Source organism: Labrus mixtus, chromosome 13 (assembly GCF_963584025.1).
Source record: "Labrus mixtus chromosome 13, fLabMix1.1, whole genome shotgun sequence".
NCBI classification, from domain to species: domain Eukaryota; kingdom Metazoa; phylum Chordata; class Actinopteri; order Labriformes; family Labridae; genus Labrus; species Labrus mixtus.
This window is the reverse complement of record NC_083624.1, coordinates 12,891,223-12,908,634: the sequence shown is the minus strand read 5'-3', so window position 1 is coordinate 12,908,634 and position 17,412 is coordinate 12,891,223. Positions and strand designations below refer to the sequence as shown.

Below are 17,412 nucleotides of genomic sequence, written 5' to 3'. Positions count from 1 at the left end.
AATTTATTTAATTATAAGCTAAAATTAAATTATATGTGACGCACATCAAGATAGCATTTAGACATCAATAGAAAAATATGAATGTACTTGCTGTTCCTTTATCGTTGTTGAGAATATCTTATAAAATAATTTCCTTATCTGCATATTGCATGTCCATATGTAGACTACATGAGGGTATCTATCTGAGCTCAGGCGAGCACATGTGAACATATGCAGGCAAACAAATGCAGGTCAATAAGGCTCAATGTTAGCAGTCGGTACTAATGGACTCTTAACATGACCTTACACCTTTGACCTCTCACCCTGCTGCCATATGACCTATACCACCTGTCGAAGAAGAAGAGAAAGAAGGGGGGGAAAACCAGATGAGTAATAGAGAGAGAAAACATAAGAGAGATGTTGATTCAGGCAAATGAAAAGAAAAAAGAACAAAAGAATCCGTGGTAGCAGCTAATGAGAAGAAGTGGATGAAGGTTAAAAGAGGCCTAACAGAGACTGACAGACAGCAGATACTGTAACCATATGTTTGGGCTTTGGTGGTTTAGAAATCAATTAGTCTGGCCTAGCTGCATATGCTCTCATGTGAGCTTAATTACATCAGGATGACAGGTAACATTAATTATCCTAACCTCTTTGTCATAACAACAGCCACTCACACATTAACTGGGAAGTCTCTGATGCTTAATTGTATGTCTCGTTTAATAACTACAAGTACAAACAGTCTCTCTTTATCCCTCTCTATTAAAGAAGAAGCAATATATTAATTACAGGAAAGCAATGTATTTTACTTATCAAAGCCTGAGCAAGTGAATGAATCTTAATGAATAAATATATATTACCAGTTACCGTACTTAAACCTCACAATATAATAGCTACAGTAAAACAGATATAGTAAGTTTGTTGAATGTTAAGTGGCTTGTTCTTTATTGTTTATGACTGAAAATAAAGGTTGAAACTATATTTCACCTTCTAGGGCCTGTAGGTGGCTTTCATTCTAAAGGATTAGCTTCATAAAAACATCTCTTTCACAATCTTGACAAGAAACGTGTCCTCTTTTTTAAAGATTCTTTTGGGACTTTTATGCCTTTATTCGATAGGACGGATGATAGAGCAAGAAATCAGGGAGAGAGAGAGGGGAATAACATGCCGGACTGCCAGTTCGAGTCTGACTTTCACTCTGGAATGACTACAGCCTCTGCACATAGGGAGCAACCCACCCACTAGGCCTTTGCGCCCCTTTTAAGTGACTAACATAGACTAAGAGCGCACTCACACGAGGCCTAGTTGCCCCATACTGTGCTGAAGCACAATTTCCCCCCCCTCCCCATTACCCTACTAGCCTGCACTCAAAGTGCTCCAGGACTAACCTGGACTAATGTGCAACTGTACCATGCCGAAGCGCACGTCTTCCATCCGTGCCAGGGCCAAGGAAGGGTACTGTGGGCCCATATCGGAGTGCTCACACTAGTCAAACGAACTGGACTTTGAGGGTTAAGGCAAGGCGCTTAGGCAAGGTACAGATTTCCTAGTGTGAGTGTGCCCGAGCATACACTCTAAATCAACTGTGGCTTCCAGGTTTGAAGTATAACAGACAGTCTCCTAAAGAACCTTTTAAGACAAGTATTTGTTTACTAGAAATTGTAATTAATGGATTCAATGCTCTATCAAATATGATTAGTTACAATTTGCTTAAAAAACAACAAATATTAGTCCGGGATGTGATTGGCAAAGGGACATAAAGCAGACCACCCCCAGCTGCATAATACGATAAGAACAACGTCATTGGTTTCATATCTGACATGAGACATTGGACAACAATCGTTCCATTTGAGGAGGGATGTAAAGGTGGACATCTCTTTCTCTCTCAGATCACCTGCAGATGCAGAGCCTACAGAGCGGGGGAGATCGTCTGTTAGTATATGGATCTAAGTTAGCAATCTTATACGGACAAAAAGAAATGCAAAGAAAATTACACTTGTGCGTGCTGACGGGAAAAGTTGGTAAATGCATAAAATATCAAAGTCTCAGTCAAGTTTTCAGGTAAGGAAATCTGGAATTTTGGATACTTTTGGAAGAATCACATCCCTGATTAATACATCGGAAAAACTACTGGGGGAAAAGTTAATACATTAGTCTGCTGATCTTGGACAGCTCAATCGATATTCATGAGCATTAGTGTCCCTCGTAAAAAAACATAGAAAAGAGAAGCAGATTTCTATTTTCACTCAATGATGGATAATCCTAGCTTGCATAACTGTATGGATAATAAATGGGCCCTAAGCATGTAGTCTCTTAGTCTGATTTAATCATTGCTAAAAGTGGATAAAACCAGTGAACTAATAGTGATATTACTAATTACTGAATAGCCAATCAGGCTAAGTGTTCCCTGAAAATATCCCCAGAGTGAGTATGATAAATTAATAGGAATGCATGCTGGAAAGTTTATGTGTGGGCTTTAGTCTGCAGTTTGTGTGTGTTGTGTCAAAGGTAATCCATCCTGAAATATCTCTAATGAATTGAAGTGAATATGCATTTTGATTTATACCATGTCAGGGGGCAAGAGAACTGCACAGAGAAGAGCACATCAGAATAACTAATTGTTGTTTCTCTCCCTCTCATCCTCAGCACGAGTCAATTCTTAACACAGAGTATTTGATTTCAAGTTTTGCTTACAGGTAATACATGACAACATATCAGGAACACAAAATTAACTTCCTGAAAGCATTATTTTTGCATGTTATGTCCCCGCCCTAATGTTCTTGTGACAGTTGTTGTGTGTACTCCAACTGTACAGCAAACAAAGGAAGAGGAAACGTTTAAAACAAATGCAGACACATACACGTAAAACCGTGGTGTATATGAACATGTATAAGCATCCAAAATTACTTTAGTGGCACATATAATCCAGTCTAACAGCACTTAAGCCGTGACACACACACGCAGACAAACGCACACACGCGCACAAACCCTGGTGTGGTGTAATAAATAACTGTTGTACTGCCTTATTAGCCCCAGTAGTTTTCCAGGCAAGAACAAATACCCCTGAACTGATTAACACATTCTAATTAACCTGAAACCCTGTGAGTGTGTGTGTGTGCGCGTGCGTGCGTGCGTGCATGCAAAAGAGAGAGTGAGAGAGTGAGAGAGTGAATTGCACTCATTCGCTGCGGCATTAAGAAAAGACGCCCTACACCAGTAAATCTTTCTGGATTGAAATTAAATAAAGAGAGGGGACAGAGAGTACGGAAAAAAGACAGAGCGAGAAGAAAGACAGAGAATTACTGCAAGAAGAGTACTTTCTTCCCTTCATCGCTCTCACCAAAAGGCCAAGTGACAATTTGAACAAAATTACCCGGAGCCATTACCTCTCTCTGAACCTGACTGGTTGAAAAGAGACAGACATGTGTGTGCATGTCTATGTGTAAGGGAAAGCTGGAGTGAGGGACAAAAAAAAAAAAGAGAGACTAGGACAGTGACTGAGAAAATGATGTATGAGAAAGAGGAAGGGGAAACAGAAAGATAATTCCTTTATTTACTGTATTCACAGTCATCTTCCTCGCCTGCGCTCCTGTGGCGGTCATTGTGGCACAGCAGGTGTCAGATTAAAAAAAGCACAGACAGAAAAATGATGGAGGGGCATTAGAGCCATAAAGAGGGTGGAAAGATGGGAGGGAAAATAGTGGAGGGTGATTTTTGACACTTAGGGTGTAATGACTAGAATAAACTAGCACTGCCCTTTAAAAGAGGAAAGATTGAATCATTAGAGGAGAGGACACAGTCAGCTCCCATTGTGTCTATAAATAATCAACTCATTGGTCTGTTAGCTAACATTATTGTGCACATGCAGGAGCGGCAGCAGGGAAGAATGTATATTTTACAAGGTGCCACAACTTTGTCAGTGCTTATTCTTTTTTAATAATATTTCAATTTCTAAAATTCTAAAATAGTGCTGCCAATTCTAAAGGCTCATACTGAAAGCATGATGCCTGTTCATGACGATACTTATAGCAACATCGTCCCTGCCTCCAGGATCTTCACTGTGTGGGCAGGACTCTGTCTTACTACCTTGTCAATCAAACTATTCGTGGGCAGCCCTATCCACAGTACCATGCAATATAATCAGAACACTCTAAAAAATAATAATAGCAAATAAAAGTTGTTTTCACAAAAAAAAAAATTTTTTCAAGCTGCCTTTGAATTTAAAGTTGACTGAATTTGAGATGTTAAAGGAACAATATGTAAGGTATCTACTCAATCAAATCATAAAATGACCTTACTATATCAGCAGACATTCAGGAAATATGTCTGAAACATGTCTGTTTTTTTTTTGGTTTTTTTATTTGTGTCAACTTTATTTAAAGGTACATCTTTTACACATGTATGTTCTTCATTTCAATTGAATCGTTTTTGTAAATCTGAAAACTTTAGATTAGGGATGCACCGATGCATATTGTCAACATCGGTATCGGCTGTTATCGGCCCTGTCGACAGACATCGGCACACCGGCAAATAATGTACCATGAGCCGATGTCAGTAGCCAATGTTGATTTGTTGTGCCAAATTTATTTTATGCCGGCATCTGGTACACCTAACTACTGCTTCAGAGAAGCTATGTCCTATGTCAATAATATTCATTTACAACTCTGTTTTTTGCACATTTACATTTACCTCCAGCAAAGTATGTTGTATTTAATCTTTCATATTTAGGATGTATATATTATCATTCTTAGTTTTTATATTTTTAGTGCTTATTTACTTTGTATTTAATATTATATTGTGTTTATTTGCTAATATTGTGTGTTTGGATAACCTGCTGCTGTAACGCAACAATTTCCCAGTTTGGGATCAATAAAGTCATTCTATTCAATTCCATATATTATAAGAGGTTTTTTATTGGGCAGATGAGGTCACCTGTTGAACAAACTTTGACATGTTTTTATTGTCAAACATGAGAGAAATTGGTGGCATTGTGGGAGTGTGACACCAAAAGAAATCATGAAACAAACATCAGTATCCAAATCAGCTAAACTGTTTTTCGGTATTGGCCCTGATTTTCCCAACCGGTGCATCTGTAGTTGATTAGATGACTTAAACTGAAAATATTAGGTTATCACAAAATTTGCACTCACTCATAGTTAAACAGTCAATAACTTATAAGTAAACATGCCTTTTAAAGTGTAAAATATAAAGGATACTCTAAATTGGAGAACTGCTTTTCCAATTAAAACTTTATCTTAAATTGTAAAATAAGACTTAGTCTGGAAACCTTCAGAGCTAGTATGAACTGTAATAAGGAGAGTCCACAGCTGTTGAGGTCACACATATGCATGCTATCAAGTAATGGCACCAACAGATAAACACCCAAAAGCCCGGAGTCTGGTCAGGCCTACTGAGAAATTGACACCCAGTAATATTTCATATTGACAGCAACAGGAGTGGTAGCGTGCAGTGAAAACAGAGCTTAGATGTAAGCAGTGGAAGGTGGACTCAGAACAACATGAGCCACATTCCCAAGCTTCGGCTTACAGTTCAAGGAAAAAAGTAAATAGATTAGTTTTGGCAGCGTGTGTTTATTAATGACAGGGGCATAAAGATTTTATTGATGATAAACTGTGTTTCACTGGCTGCATGATAAAAGACAGAATAGTTGCAGATCATGTTTTAGTGGACAAAGTTTAAAGCTGCATTCAATGAGTACACATATTTAAACTTTAAGGCCGATTATTAAACAAAAAGGTAGACTTTTTTGTTGCATTTTGCAGCAAATCTCTTTGTAATGTATTGTAAAATACAAGCTTACATTATCAGTACACTGTTGTTTTTGTATCACTGTCCTCCATTCTGCAGCCCCTCTTTCTCAAAAACAACTTTGTCTTCTACAACAACTACTCCAGCAGTCTCAGTAAGGTGGAACAAAAGGGCTGGCCACCTCTGAGAACCAATCACATTCCCCAAAAGATCTGAGCCTCGCAAGCAGGTTGCTCTATGGGGAATACAGTGTGTTTAAAAAAAGATGTTTGTCCAGTGAGCCGTCTCAGGGGAGGAGGGCTCACCGCTCAAGAGTCCAATCATGCATGTTTTTTTCTTAACTACTGAACTTCAGGGATTTACTGTGTCCAACTGACTACAAGGAATATGACACTGTAACACTATTATAAGGAATTTAAAAATGCATCTCTATGTTCTCTGTGTATCTACTAGCGAGTTGGAAAACTGAAATAGTGCAGAGGGTGTGTGCTTAAAGTAAGAAAAATAAACAATCGCCTTTAAGAAGTGGGATAAAAACAGATGGAGCAGGACAGGTGCGGGAATAAAAGAGCAGAATTGAGGGAGAACAGGAAGAGAGCATTCAGGGTTCTGCATTTACAGAGAGAGAGAGAAATAAAGGGGATGACCTGAAATATCTCCTACCTCCATCAGTTGTGAATGTGAAAAATCAGTGATAATGACAAATTGTGAAGAGATTGAGAAGCTTGTTCAGATAACTTTGTCTTTTTCAGCAATAGCTACATTTTTTGTAACGCTTTAGTTTGTTGTTTCCTTTTCAATCCATGAAACAGTACCTTTGACTATTGACTATTGACTATTGACTATTTAACAGAATAAAGACTGGCTTTTAGAGGAAATTGGTCCTGATTATATTCACTCGTTATCATGTACATCATCCCCTGGTTATGAGCTTCACATACACATCACATATCTTCACTCACAACAAAGACTATTCCCTTTGATGCATGCCCTCAGGGTGTATGTTTTTCTGTGTAAATCGTGTATAGAGAATTGTTTCCAACTGTATGTGTCTGATGGCCTCAGGGTCTTACCATCGCACCAGTGTCCTCATTCAGGGAGGATTCGGTCTCTGCGGGCTGAGGGCCGAGGGCTGACTCACTGCTGCTCCTCACCAACAGAGGGGTGTCTGTAGAAAACACAGAAACACACACACATACATCTATGAGTGCAGGTAGCTTTGAGCACTTTTTATATTTAAGCATAGGCAGAGATGTGCATGCGTTATATATATAAATATATATCATATATCTGATGGATAGCTACTGACAATGTTTGAAGTTATGGTTGAATTTAAAACAAGTTCATTTTAAAGGAAGTGATGACATACCACCACATTTCCAGCATTTATAATAGCAGAGAAATAATCTAGCCAAATCTAGCTCCCTTTTATTCCTAGTCTCCTGAAGACAAAGACCAATCCTCGTTGTCTGACCAATAAGACAAACTGTGACTCCTCCCTGTTAACAAGGTAAAGCATATGACAGGGACAGGGAATGATGGGAATGGAAAATAGAATGGGGAAAATTTATCAAGTTTGCCTCTGCATTGTTTCAGGAAAAAAAGCAAATTTCTCTTACACATGCACAGTATGTGCCAACACAGAGACACACACACACACACACACACACACACACACACACACACACACACACACACACACACACACACACACACACACACACACACACACACACACACACACACACACACACACACACACACACACACACACACACACACACACACACACACACACACACACACACACGGCAGCCTATTTTGAGAGAGTCACAGTTCAGTAAAACTCATGTCTAATAATAATCTTTTCGATGACAAGATGCAGACCTTGAGCTCTATTTGCAACGCTACAAAGAGGAGTGAGAGTGTGTTTCTATGCAGGTGTCAAAGAACAATGAGAAAGACAGAGTGAGGGAAAATGAACTCTTTTATATTATTAAAGTTTAAAAATGAAATGCCACTTTGTCATAGCAATTTGAATGAGACGTCAGTCCAAGTCACAGTATACTTACAGACCCAAACAAAAATCACAAAGATATTTAGAGTAAAAACCTAAAATCCGGCTTATGCTTTTAAGCGTTAGACAATGTGTAAAATTATATATACTCTCTGTAGGATCCATGTCTTACGATATTTTTTGTGCTAAGGTTTAGATGACTTGATTATTTCTTTAGCTTTTGGGGGATTTCTGTTGGATCATACTTGAGTTTTCTGATGATGTAATAGTAGTGCTAATCTTACAGAAAAGTATGCTATAGATAGATCCAAATCTATGACAAATATGACGCCTCTCTATTTGAGCTTGTTATAATGAAAGATACAAAAAGTGATATTGGTGCTAAGAGTACATTAAGTAGGGGATGAAAGTCAGAAAAGTAGAAACGACAACAAAGAGAGCATAACAGTAAGACTATCGGTGAGCCAGTTCAGGCCTGATTGTGGCCTTCCACAGATAAAGGGTATACGTGATCAAATAAGGACCTGAAATGTTCATCATGTGAAAAAACCCAAGGATTTAAAGGGTTCTTCTTTTGCTCATTAAAACTCATCAGACAGCACATCCTCAGACATTTTAAGTGTGTGTGACGTGTTTTGATTACATAATATGATAGTGTAAAAATAATTCCTAAATGTTGGGGTTGAAGTATGCGCCCTCTTCCATGTGTTCACTCGGTCCCATATGAGATCATCTGAGAGTCTGTTGCATTAGTAGTTAATGTACAAGCTGTTCCTTTAATATCCCTTCAGTGAACCCACTGGTGTTCATGAATCCAAGTGGCCAATCAGGGGCTGGTTTGCAATATCTCTGTGTGCATGTAGGTAACATATGATAGTGTCTCCCTCTTCACATCTCACCAGCCCACTGCATAAAATCACCATTTAACTGAAGCTGATGGATGAAGCACACGACTCTACGGCCTGCGCTGCTGATGGAGCTTGAAGGAATACTGAAATGGTGAGAAAAGTCAACACCACTGAAAGCTATTCAAATAAATAACATGTATTACTTAAGGTTATCATTATGATCTGTATGGTACTCTGCCACGCCCCAACTCCACCATCCCAGTCCAAAGACCCCATCAATCCATATGTGCTTTAAGAACATTGTCATGTTAGCCTCTATAGTTCTGCTGGGAATAAAATGGGAAAGGCGGTGTGGGTGGAGGGAACCTCTTTATGAGAAGAGACTACTCAGAAGACATGCCAAATGATATTTGTAGGGTCAAATATTGATTGTCACAAAATGGACCCTTGGTGCTCTTAAGACCGGCTGGGGGGGGGGGTATGGATTACATCAAACCTCTAATCAATTCATCTCCTCAAAGAAAGGCAATGAAAGGGGGGTAAATGGATAGAGGACAAAAGACATAAAAGTGAGGGACAGATAAAAGAGATGGATTGAGGAATTGTGGGAGAAAAGGGATAAGGAAAATGTATGAATAAGACCAGTTGAAGTACAAATATGTAAGTATTTGTTTGGTATTCCCAAGCAGGCCTCTTAGACAAGTGACCAGACATTGGTGGAAAGTTCCTTTATATGAGGTGAAAGGATTTGTATACTTTCAATGACAAATTAAGATGGAGACCAATGGCTACCTGGGGACTACTATTCTGTCTGGTAGATTTTCCGGGATCAATATTTTTTATACCAGATTGCTTTAGCAGAATGCAATATCATTTTGCATCAAGTAGTAAACCCACTATCCTCTGTTTTCAGCCACTAATAGCACTATATAGTGCTACACCATAAATGCCAATGTAGTATTGATAGCATTATATGAGACTTGATATTGTCTTGTATAGTTGTTATTGTAAAATCAGTAACAAGCCTGCATGCTTCATTAGAAGATTCAAAGGATGCAATTCAGCTCTGTTGCACTTTTTAGTATTGAATGTTAAATGAACGAAATCCTCATTTGTCCATGATTTTCTCAAAATATCACTGACAAAAAATCACCTCTTAAGAATACATAAATACTACTATGTTGTAGTATAAAAGGGTGTTTGAAGCAAAAGTGTTACAAATAACCTGCTCAAATTCTCCTTGAAGCCTGAAACTGTTGCAGCATTACGGAATACAGCCATCATCATTGTATTTGACACCCCTACTTTTCATCCTGAAACATGTCAAAGGGCGTTTTCACACCTATAGCTCATTCGTCTCGAATTTCGATTCATATGATACAATCTTCATGGATCCTTTTTTGCTAATGTCGTTCTTGTGTTGTGTAAAGCTGGCCAGAGCACAGACTAGCGCAAGACTGTTCTTATGACGTTACATCACAGCCTCCTTTTCTCACTGCGCAAGTAATCAAATAATATGTGTACTAGTTGCACTTTGCATTGTTGGAGAGCTCCAAGATGCTAGTTAAGTAGTCAAACCCACCAACAAAATAATTAAATAGTAGACATTTTTCTTTTTTACGGCAATCACAGATACGTTTGACTTAGGTCACTCTTTAAACTGTAACACCTGTTAGTGTTGGCAGCAGAGAAACTCCGACAGCGATATGTAAAAGTACGAGACCAGTCTGGCAAAAGTGGGGATTCTAGTGACGAGAGGGACAGATTGCCCTGGTAACACAAGCTGAACAAAATTCTTGGAACTAAAAGAGTTGTTGAATCAGTAGATATTGTCGAGTCCCGTGACGCTCTGCTGATGTTGAATTGGATGGAGACAGTGAGTAACGTTAGCCTATCGTTATTTTTATGATGAGTATCAGTTGTAATCCAAATTGCCTAGTAGCCATACTACTTCTACTACTACTTCTACTACTAGGCTGCTGCTGCTGCTTATAGAACTACTATTTAAGTGTGAAGTGAGAGTTGTTTGTTTTTTTCTGCAGAGGAGTACGATGCCTGTGTTATATGTCCAAACGAACCAGGCAAAGGAGGGAAACACACCCAGCCAACATCACAGAACAAGGTAAAAAAAACAACTATTTCTGACTGTCTAAATTACACAGCCAGACTTGTGATTATATATACTACATTATTGTACATCATTGTAATATAAAACTTCACATCCCCTGTATTACGCAAAGGTAACTTAAGTAAGTGTACCGCTTACACACTACGATACTCAGTTATGAAGCCTTTTATTTCAGCACTATAATTGTTCATTTTGAGCATCTTCAACTACTTACTTTAGATAAGAGAAGCACTTGGCAGAAGAGAGATAGAGGCTGTATGAAAAAGAAAGTAATAGTCAAAAGAGTGTAAAAAAATAAAAGTTTAAACTATGAAGAAAATCTGAAAAGAAAGAAGGAGAGTAACACAAAGCAAAGTGGTGTCAGAAAAAAAGAAAGACAATAGAGGATTTCACATGACAAAAAAGGACAATGAGAAGCAGAAACAATGAGCAAGAGACAAAGAGAAAGAGACTTGAAACAAGTTAAGAGAGAAAAAAATGTATAAGAGTTAATGTAAAACATTAAAAAGAGTGATAGAGACCTCAGTCTGGCCTTCTCACTCTGACAGAGATAGTCTCCAGAGCTCCTCCAGTACCTCTAATCTACCATGACAGTCACACATTACTTCTTATCCCTAGCGACAGGCGACCATACTGAAGCAGACTAAACTTCCTGTCTTAACAGTGTCTGGATCATACAGCCCATAAGGCACTATCACAACCTTAGAAGATCTAACAGGCTGAAATGTCAATTCTGTTATAATCCACAGAAACTAAAACCATTGTGATTTTTACTGTGATGTATACAGAATGGGAAATTGGGTTTAAGAAAAGGAGATACTAGAGGATGTATTATATACCCTCTGAAAATAACTCTGTGAGTCATGACTGTCTACAATGAGTGTGATACCCGAGTCCCACTGTCTGTGATGCTTTCTGAGTTTTCCGTGTTCTATCTTCAGTTTGTTTACATCGCCGGGACGGCCAGCCGGCCAGCTCATCCCCTCGCGTATAAAAGTTGTTTAATTGAGGGACTAGAGAAGAGAAGAATAACATACTGTACTCACTGCTTAACTGAATGTCATGTTAGCGTTTCTAGATCACGGCCATTTGGTGTAAATTTACATGCAGTGTGAAGATACGAGCATAATAAAGATCGTTAGCATTAGCATGCTAACACAACAATGCAGCGCGAGTTGTTTTGGTTTCATGCTGGTACCAAAGGGCGACATCTGCTGGATCTAAAAATCACATATTCTGCCTTTAATGCAACATGGAATTCCCTGAACTTAGCACACTGTGAATCTTCAAGCACAATAGAGTGTAAGGGAATAAATCGAGCTTTCACTGCAACTTACAGTAGATTGTTGAGCATCGTAACACTTCCTTTGACGTATTAATGACATTTAGAAAACAACATATTGTGTTTAAATGTCAAGTATTCAGCAGGACAGACTATGCAACGACGCAGAGTCTACAATTCATACCTAAAGGAAATGGAATACATGATTATCCAACAGCGGGAGGTAACTGGGAGTTATGCATAGGCGTTGGCAGACTGTTCATACACACAATCCATCATCCACATGGTTTGTTTTGTTAAGACAAAATTAAATCTGGACAAACTGTGGCAGCTCTTAGCATTCTGACACTCAAATATACAGTACAGCTCGGCCAGACGAGCACTAGACTTGAGAAAAGACAGACACAGATGAGTGAAGGACGGGAAAGGGAAACCAGGAAAGAGAGAGAGAATGACTGAGAGGTAAAGAGACGGGGGGGCAAAGAGGAAAAAAGGTCATTCAGACAGGATTGTTTCAGGTAACAGTAAGCAGATGCTAGAGAACACTAAAGTTTACAGCCTGACATTATACATGCACTTCCTGTCTTTTCTCCTGCTATGATTCTCTTTCATCCCCCTATCCTTCTGTATCTCAGATAGTGCTGCCAACATTTCAGCTGTCCACATCTTGTTTCTATCACTTCTTCACTGCTATCCTTCACCCACTTCAACCAGCGAGTCAAATGTCAGCCCCATTGTACCTGCTTCTCGTTTAAAACTAGTTGTACCATTGACACTTTTATGCACTGTCTGAGAGCTAACACAAAAACAGTAAAAACAGGTGTTCCTAGAGGCACTTGTTTTTTTTGTAAGGTCAGAGGAGTCATTAAAAAAACATAGAGAGCATGTTTCAATAAAACTTAAGACATCTGAAAGTAGAGACAACTGGCACAACTCTTATGAACCGTGTAAGAAAGGGAACAAAGTCAGGAGAGGTAAAACCTTTAGCAACAAGTTGAGTAAAAAGAACAACTTTATTCTCCTTTAAAGTACAACTTAATTTGGAGTTATGACCTCTTCATAACAGAGTGAAAGCGTAGTAAACAGTCGATGAAGTACTGGAGAATTTGGAGTTTGGAGAGGCAGCAGGGTCAGGCACAGAACAGTTTTGCTTGCCAGAGTTAAGAAAGTCTGTCTTGCCTTTATGGACGTATTACTTAAGACTAATTAAGTTGTTTTGTGACGCAACTCACGATGACAGACCCTACTATATCTGATAAATCACACTGCTCTTTTTCTAAAGAGAAGAATAAAGGTTGTTGCACAAGTTAGCTGTCAAATGAATTCATGATTTAACAATTTGTAAAACTTTCAGAACGTTCTCAAGTAATCTCCTGTAAATAGATAATCAAATATCCCTCACTTTAAACTAAGTGCAACCATTTTCTAAACCTTCAAATATCCTATAATTGTATTTGGGGAGTGGGCTTGTTAAGAAGGATTTAAAATGTCACATGGCAAGGTTGGGGCAGGTAACGACCCATGTAGCTCTGAGGGTTTCACAGGGAACCAACATGTATTTGCTTAGGCCTGTACCCGACTAAGGGTTTACATAGTCCAACCTGATTTGTCAGATTTAGCCTTTTCTACACACGTGGATATACTGCTTTTATCAACACCTCTGGGTGATTTCTTCATGCACGCACTAAAGAGATTGATTTAAAGAATGAGTGGTTTTCAGAACTGCATTAAAAGTATTAATATGGTGATATTCATAACAAGATAGACTATGAGTCATTCATTATTTGGAGAAAACAAACACATTAGTGTAAACACCCCCATATAGCTAGAAGGGAATTATCCTTGTGCTCAACTATGAGACTGGCAGTCGACTGAGGCTCTCATTAACAGGGGTCACCCCTATTCTATACATTTAAATATAGTAAGTACTTCCCCTTACTTGAAAATGCAAATCGAGAGGTGTGACTTCAGCACCTGTCCTGCACACAGTGATGACACAATTTGACTCATTCAAATCAAGGAAAAGGTAACTTACTGGACTTGAGGGCGGAGGAGTTGACTTCAATCTCTCCTCCTGCGATTGGCTGGAAGACAGAGAGCTCTGGTTGGTAGAGGTCAGGGCTGGGGGTGAGATTTGTGTTAGCCACACCCCTCTGCTGGGCTTCCTGCTCCTCATACACCGCCATCAGCTACAGAGAAAAAACAAAGACACAATACAGCTTATTATTTTGTTAATTTTGTTAATTTCTTCCTTTCTTTTCCTTCATTATGTTCACTTAACACAGCTTTTTTTTAATGGATAAATGAAAGACTTTACTTTTTTCTTCTATTAGTTCATATATTATTCCATTTCCAACAAATGATTTGATCCGAGTGAAACAGCAGGAACTCTATTCCAATAAATCATACTTCTCTCGCAGACATTGAAACTTTCTCTTTGCTTATTTCTTCTCTCTAAGCCACTTCAATTCTCTTAATTTGCTGCTACTCATTTAGATAATAAAGAGAAATGCAAAACTAAAGAGGCAACATTTATGATAAAGAATGTAAGAAGCTATTGACTGAAGATTCCCATAACAAACACTGACAAGTCTTACTTGCAAAATGATCAAACATCAGTAATTTTTTTAAATTCTCCAAAAAAACAAAACAGATTGTGTTTAAGCAAAGAGCTTAAAATCAACTAATAGACAATCCTGTGTGAACCAGTTCCCAAACGAGGCGTTTCAGAAGTTCAGTGTCATTGACAAAGACCGCAACAGGTGGTAACATTTCTTCAACAAACAGAAAAAAAGGCAAACAAACTGTTCTTCTCTTGGTCCTTAAAAGTTCTGTTTTACCTTGTGGATGAGGACACTATAGAGGACGTCCAAGGAGCCCAGCATTCCTGCAACAGAGTGTGTGTCTACTGCTGAACAACTGCCTCCATCGGTATGGCCTTTACATGTGCAACAACCTGCTAGTGCTAACTGTGTTATAGTTGAATCCCTGTCTATTGAGTATTGCACTGAGTCTGCATGTAGTTTAGCCTAACATGGCATAGAGCTTGTCAACACAGTGTTCTAGGGGCCTCCATGTAAAAGATGAATGGACCTGTGTGAGTGTGTAGGTCTGTGTGTGTGTGTGTGTGTATCATTATGTATGTGTGTTTCATGTGCATGGTGGCCAGGAGTAAAGAAAGGGGACTTTACCAGTAAAGCCAGAGGCTTCCTGTTACACTGGAACCAACAACTTCCACAACTTCCAGTATACATAGAACTGCTCCAAACAGGCGCAAACCAGATTATAGTTCCATACTTTCAAATGCTCTAGTACATTCAAATCATGTTATTTCTATTATCTAATATTGTTAAAATATTGGTGATGTATACAAGGCCTCTAGCAAAACTAGACAACGTTCAGACTAATAAAGCCTTTGAATTGAATTGAATAACATGCACACCAGAGCACAAGTAAATGTGGTGTTCTGGTTGTCTCGTGCACAAAAAAGTAAAACAGCAACATTATTCAAATGTATTTCTAAAATGCAAAAAAAAAAACATTGCTTTAACAGGGAATTACAGCAGGTGTTTTTTTCCTAGATTATAATTTGAGTAGATTTTGACTGGGAGTTCCGTCAATGGTTTTGGTCAAACAAAGAATACAAGAAAAGTGCTTGTTGTCTATTTTTTTTTAATCATCTTTAAGTAAAGCAAGAAAAAAATATCTGGCACTAGTGTCAGGACGACTTAAAATTGAGACAAACATGTAAAAAAATACGTAAATCTAAATGTAAGGGAGTGTAGAACAAGACTTCTAGATGGCTAAACATACACATTATGGGGCGGCAGAGATTCTTAAAAAAAAAAGAACATCTGAAAGACTTACAAGAACAAAAATGGGAAGACAAATTCAACATAGCTTTGCTGAGTCTTTAAAACAAATCGGAGGTGGAGAAGAAGAAAAGACAGCAAGATGATAGGGGGAGGACTTAGCCTCTGTTCTTTTCGACAGGAGACTCAAAGACCTGTCAAACAAAATGACACCGCAGTCTGAGCATGAGAGGGAGAGAGGGGTGAGCGAGACAGAGGTGAGACAGCTCAAAGAAAAAGAGAAGTGGAAAAAAAAGAAAAGAAATGGCCATTGAGAGCGTGAGAGGGAATAATCATGATAATAATGAGAGGAGTTTGACAGATTGCTGTACAGAAAAAAATAATCTTTAAGATGTCAGAGAACGAACCAAAAGCAAACCTGAAACCTGGGATTGTCTAAAAGTGTCACTGTGTCAAGTGCCTCTGCAATGATGTGTCCATTTTCAGCAGAAATCACTCTGTTTCTCCTCAACCAACTCCCCTAATATTTTTTCATGGCTCAAAAACCATTGCCATACTGAAAGCACTTGAGACAAAAAAGTGCAATTGACACAAATGTTTTTCAGTCTGTAAATTATAGGTTGTTTTTTTTTACTTTTTGCAATTGAGCACTACTACTGCTGTGCAACTTCTTCATGCTATTCTACTTCTCGTCAGCTTCCTGACAACAACTGTGACTGCGAGATAAACACAGTAATAAACATGTGATTTTGTCTGGGTTTTTTTTTTTTCAAGTTGCAGCTTACTGTCAAAACACAAATTGTACTTTGATCGCGTTTCTGACAACCTCATGTAGAAATGCCTTTATCCATCTGTGAGCCGTGAGCTGAAAAATGGATCAGAGTAAGAAATAAAGCTTGTTTTTTTTTTTTCCCTTCATTTGGGTTTGGGAAGAATTACAAATCAAAGACTGACTATGGCACAAACAATATGAGTTAGTGTTGAGTTGTGATTATATTCCCAACAAAAACAGGAAAAAAAGTTCTCAGATCAGGTTCAGCCCATAAAGGTAATGACGTAGCTATTTGAATGTCTATCTTAAGTCTCAAATCCCTTTGAATTCCTTCTATATTCATCATTCATTTGTGGTCTAGTGTTTACACAGGTTACCATCTCTTACTGTAGGTAGGTTTGAGTCATTCAAAGGTCTTACCCAAAAACCTGAATCAAAACCTCTAAATAAGGGGCCATTTGCGGCCCTTGAGGGGATTTTTTGCGGCCCTTGATTTCAAATGAAGAATCAGAAGATTTTGGCCCGAGGCCTTGATTAAGATTGGCACATTATCTTATTTTTCTTTTTCATGTTAACAAGGTCTGAACAATATTCCTAAAATAGAAAATGTTCAGTAACATGTATGTTGCTGTTTTTTTGTTTTTTTTTAAATCTACAGCTTTTACTATTTTCCACATTTTTTTGTAAACTGTGAAAAAAAACTTATGCAAAGTTTTTGCAAACAAGCGGACTGTTGTTTAACCATTTAATGACCTGAGCTAAATGCAGAAAGCTTTTCCAAAAAAATGAACCACGTTACAGGCTT

General features: G+C 38.4%; 1 protein-coding gene across 2 annotated transcripts in view; it reads right to left on the bottom strand.

Annotated features, from left to right (window-relative positions):
* The window catches only part of pard3bb (par-3 family cell polarity regulator beta b), a 218,939-nt gene that overhangs the window by 163,994 nt on the left and 37,533 nt on the right, over window positions 1–17,412 (bottom strand). For both annotated transcript variants that reach the window (XM_061053776.1, XM_061053777.1), the window contains exons 3-4: window positions 14,059–14,212; window positions 6,822–6,916 (exon numbers count right to left, since the gene is read on the bottom strand). In XM_061053776.1, the coding sequence (XP_060909759.1) occupies window positions 6,822–6,916; window positions 14,059–14,212 (249 nt within the window). The remainder of the gene's footprint in view (window positions 1–6,821; window positions 6,917–14,058; window positions 14,213–17,412) is intronic.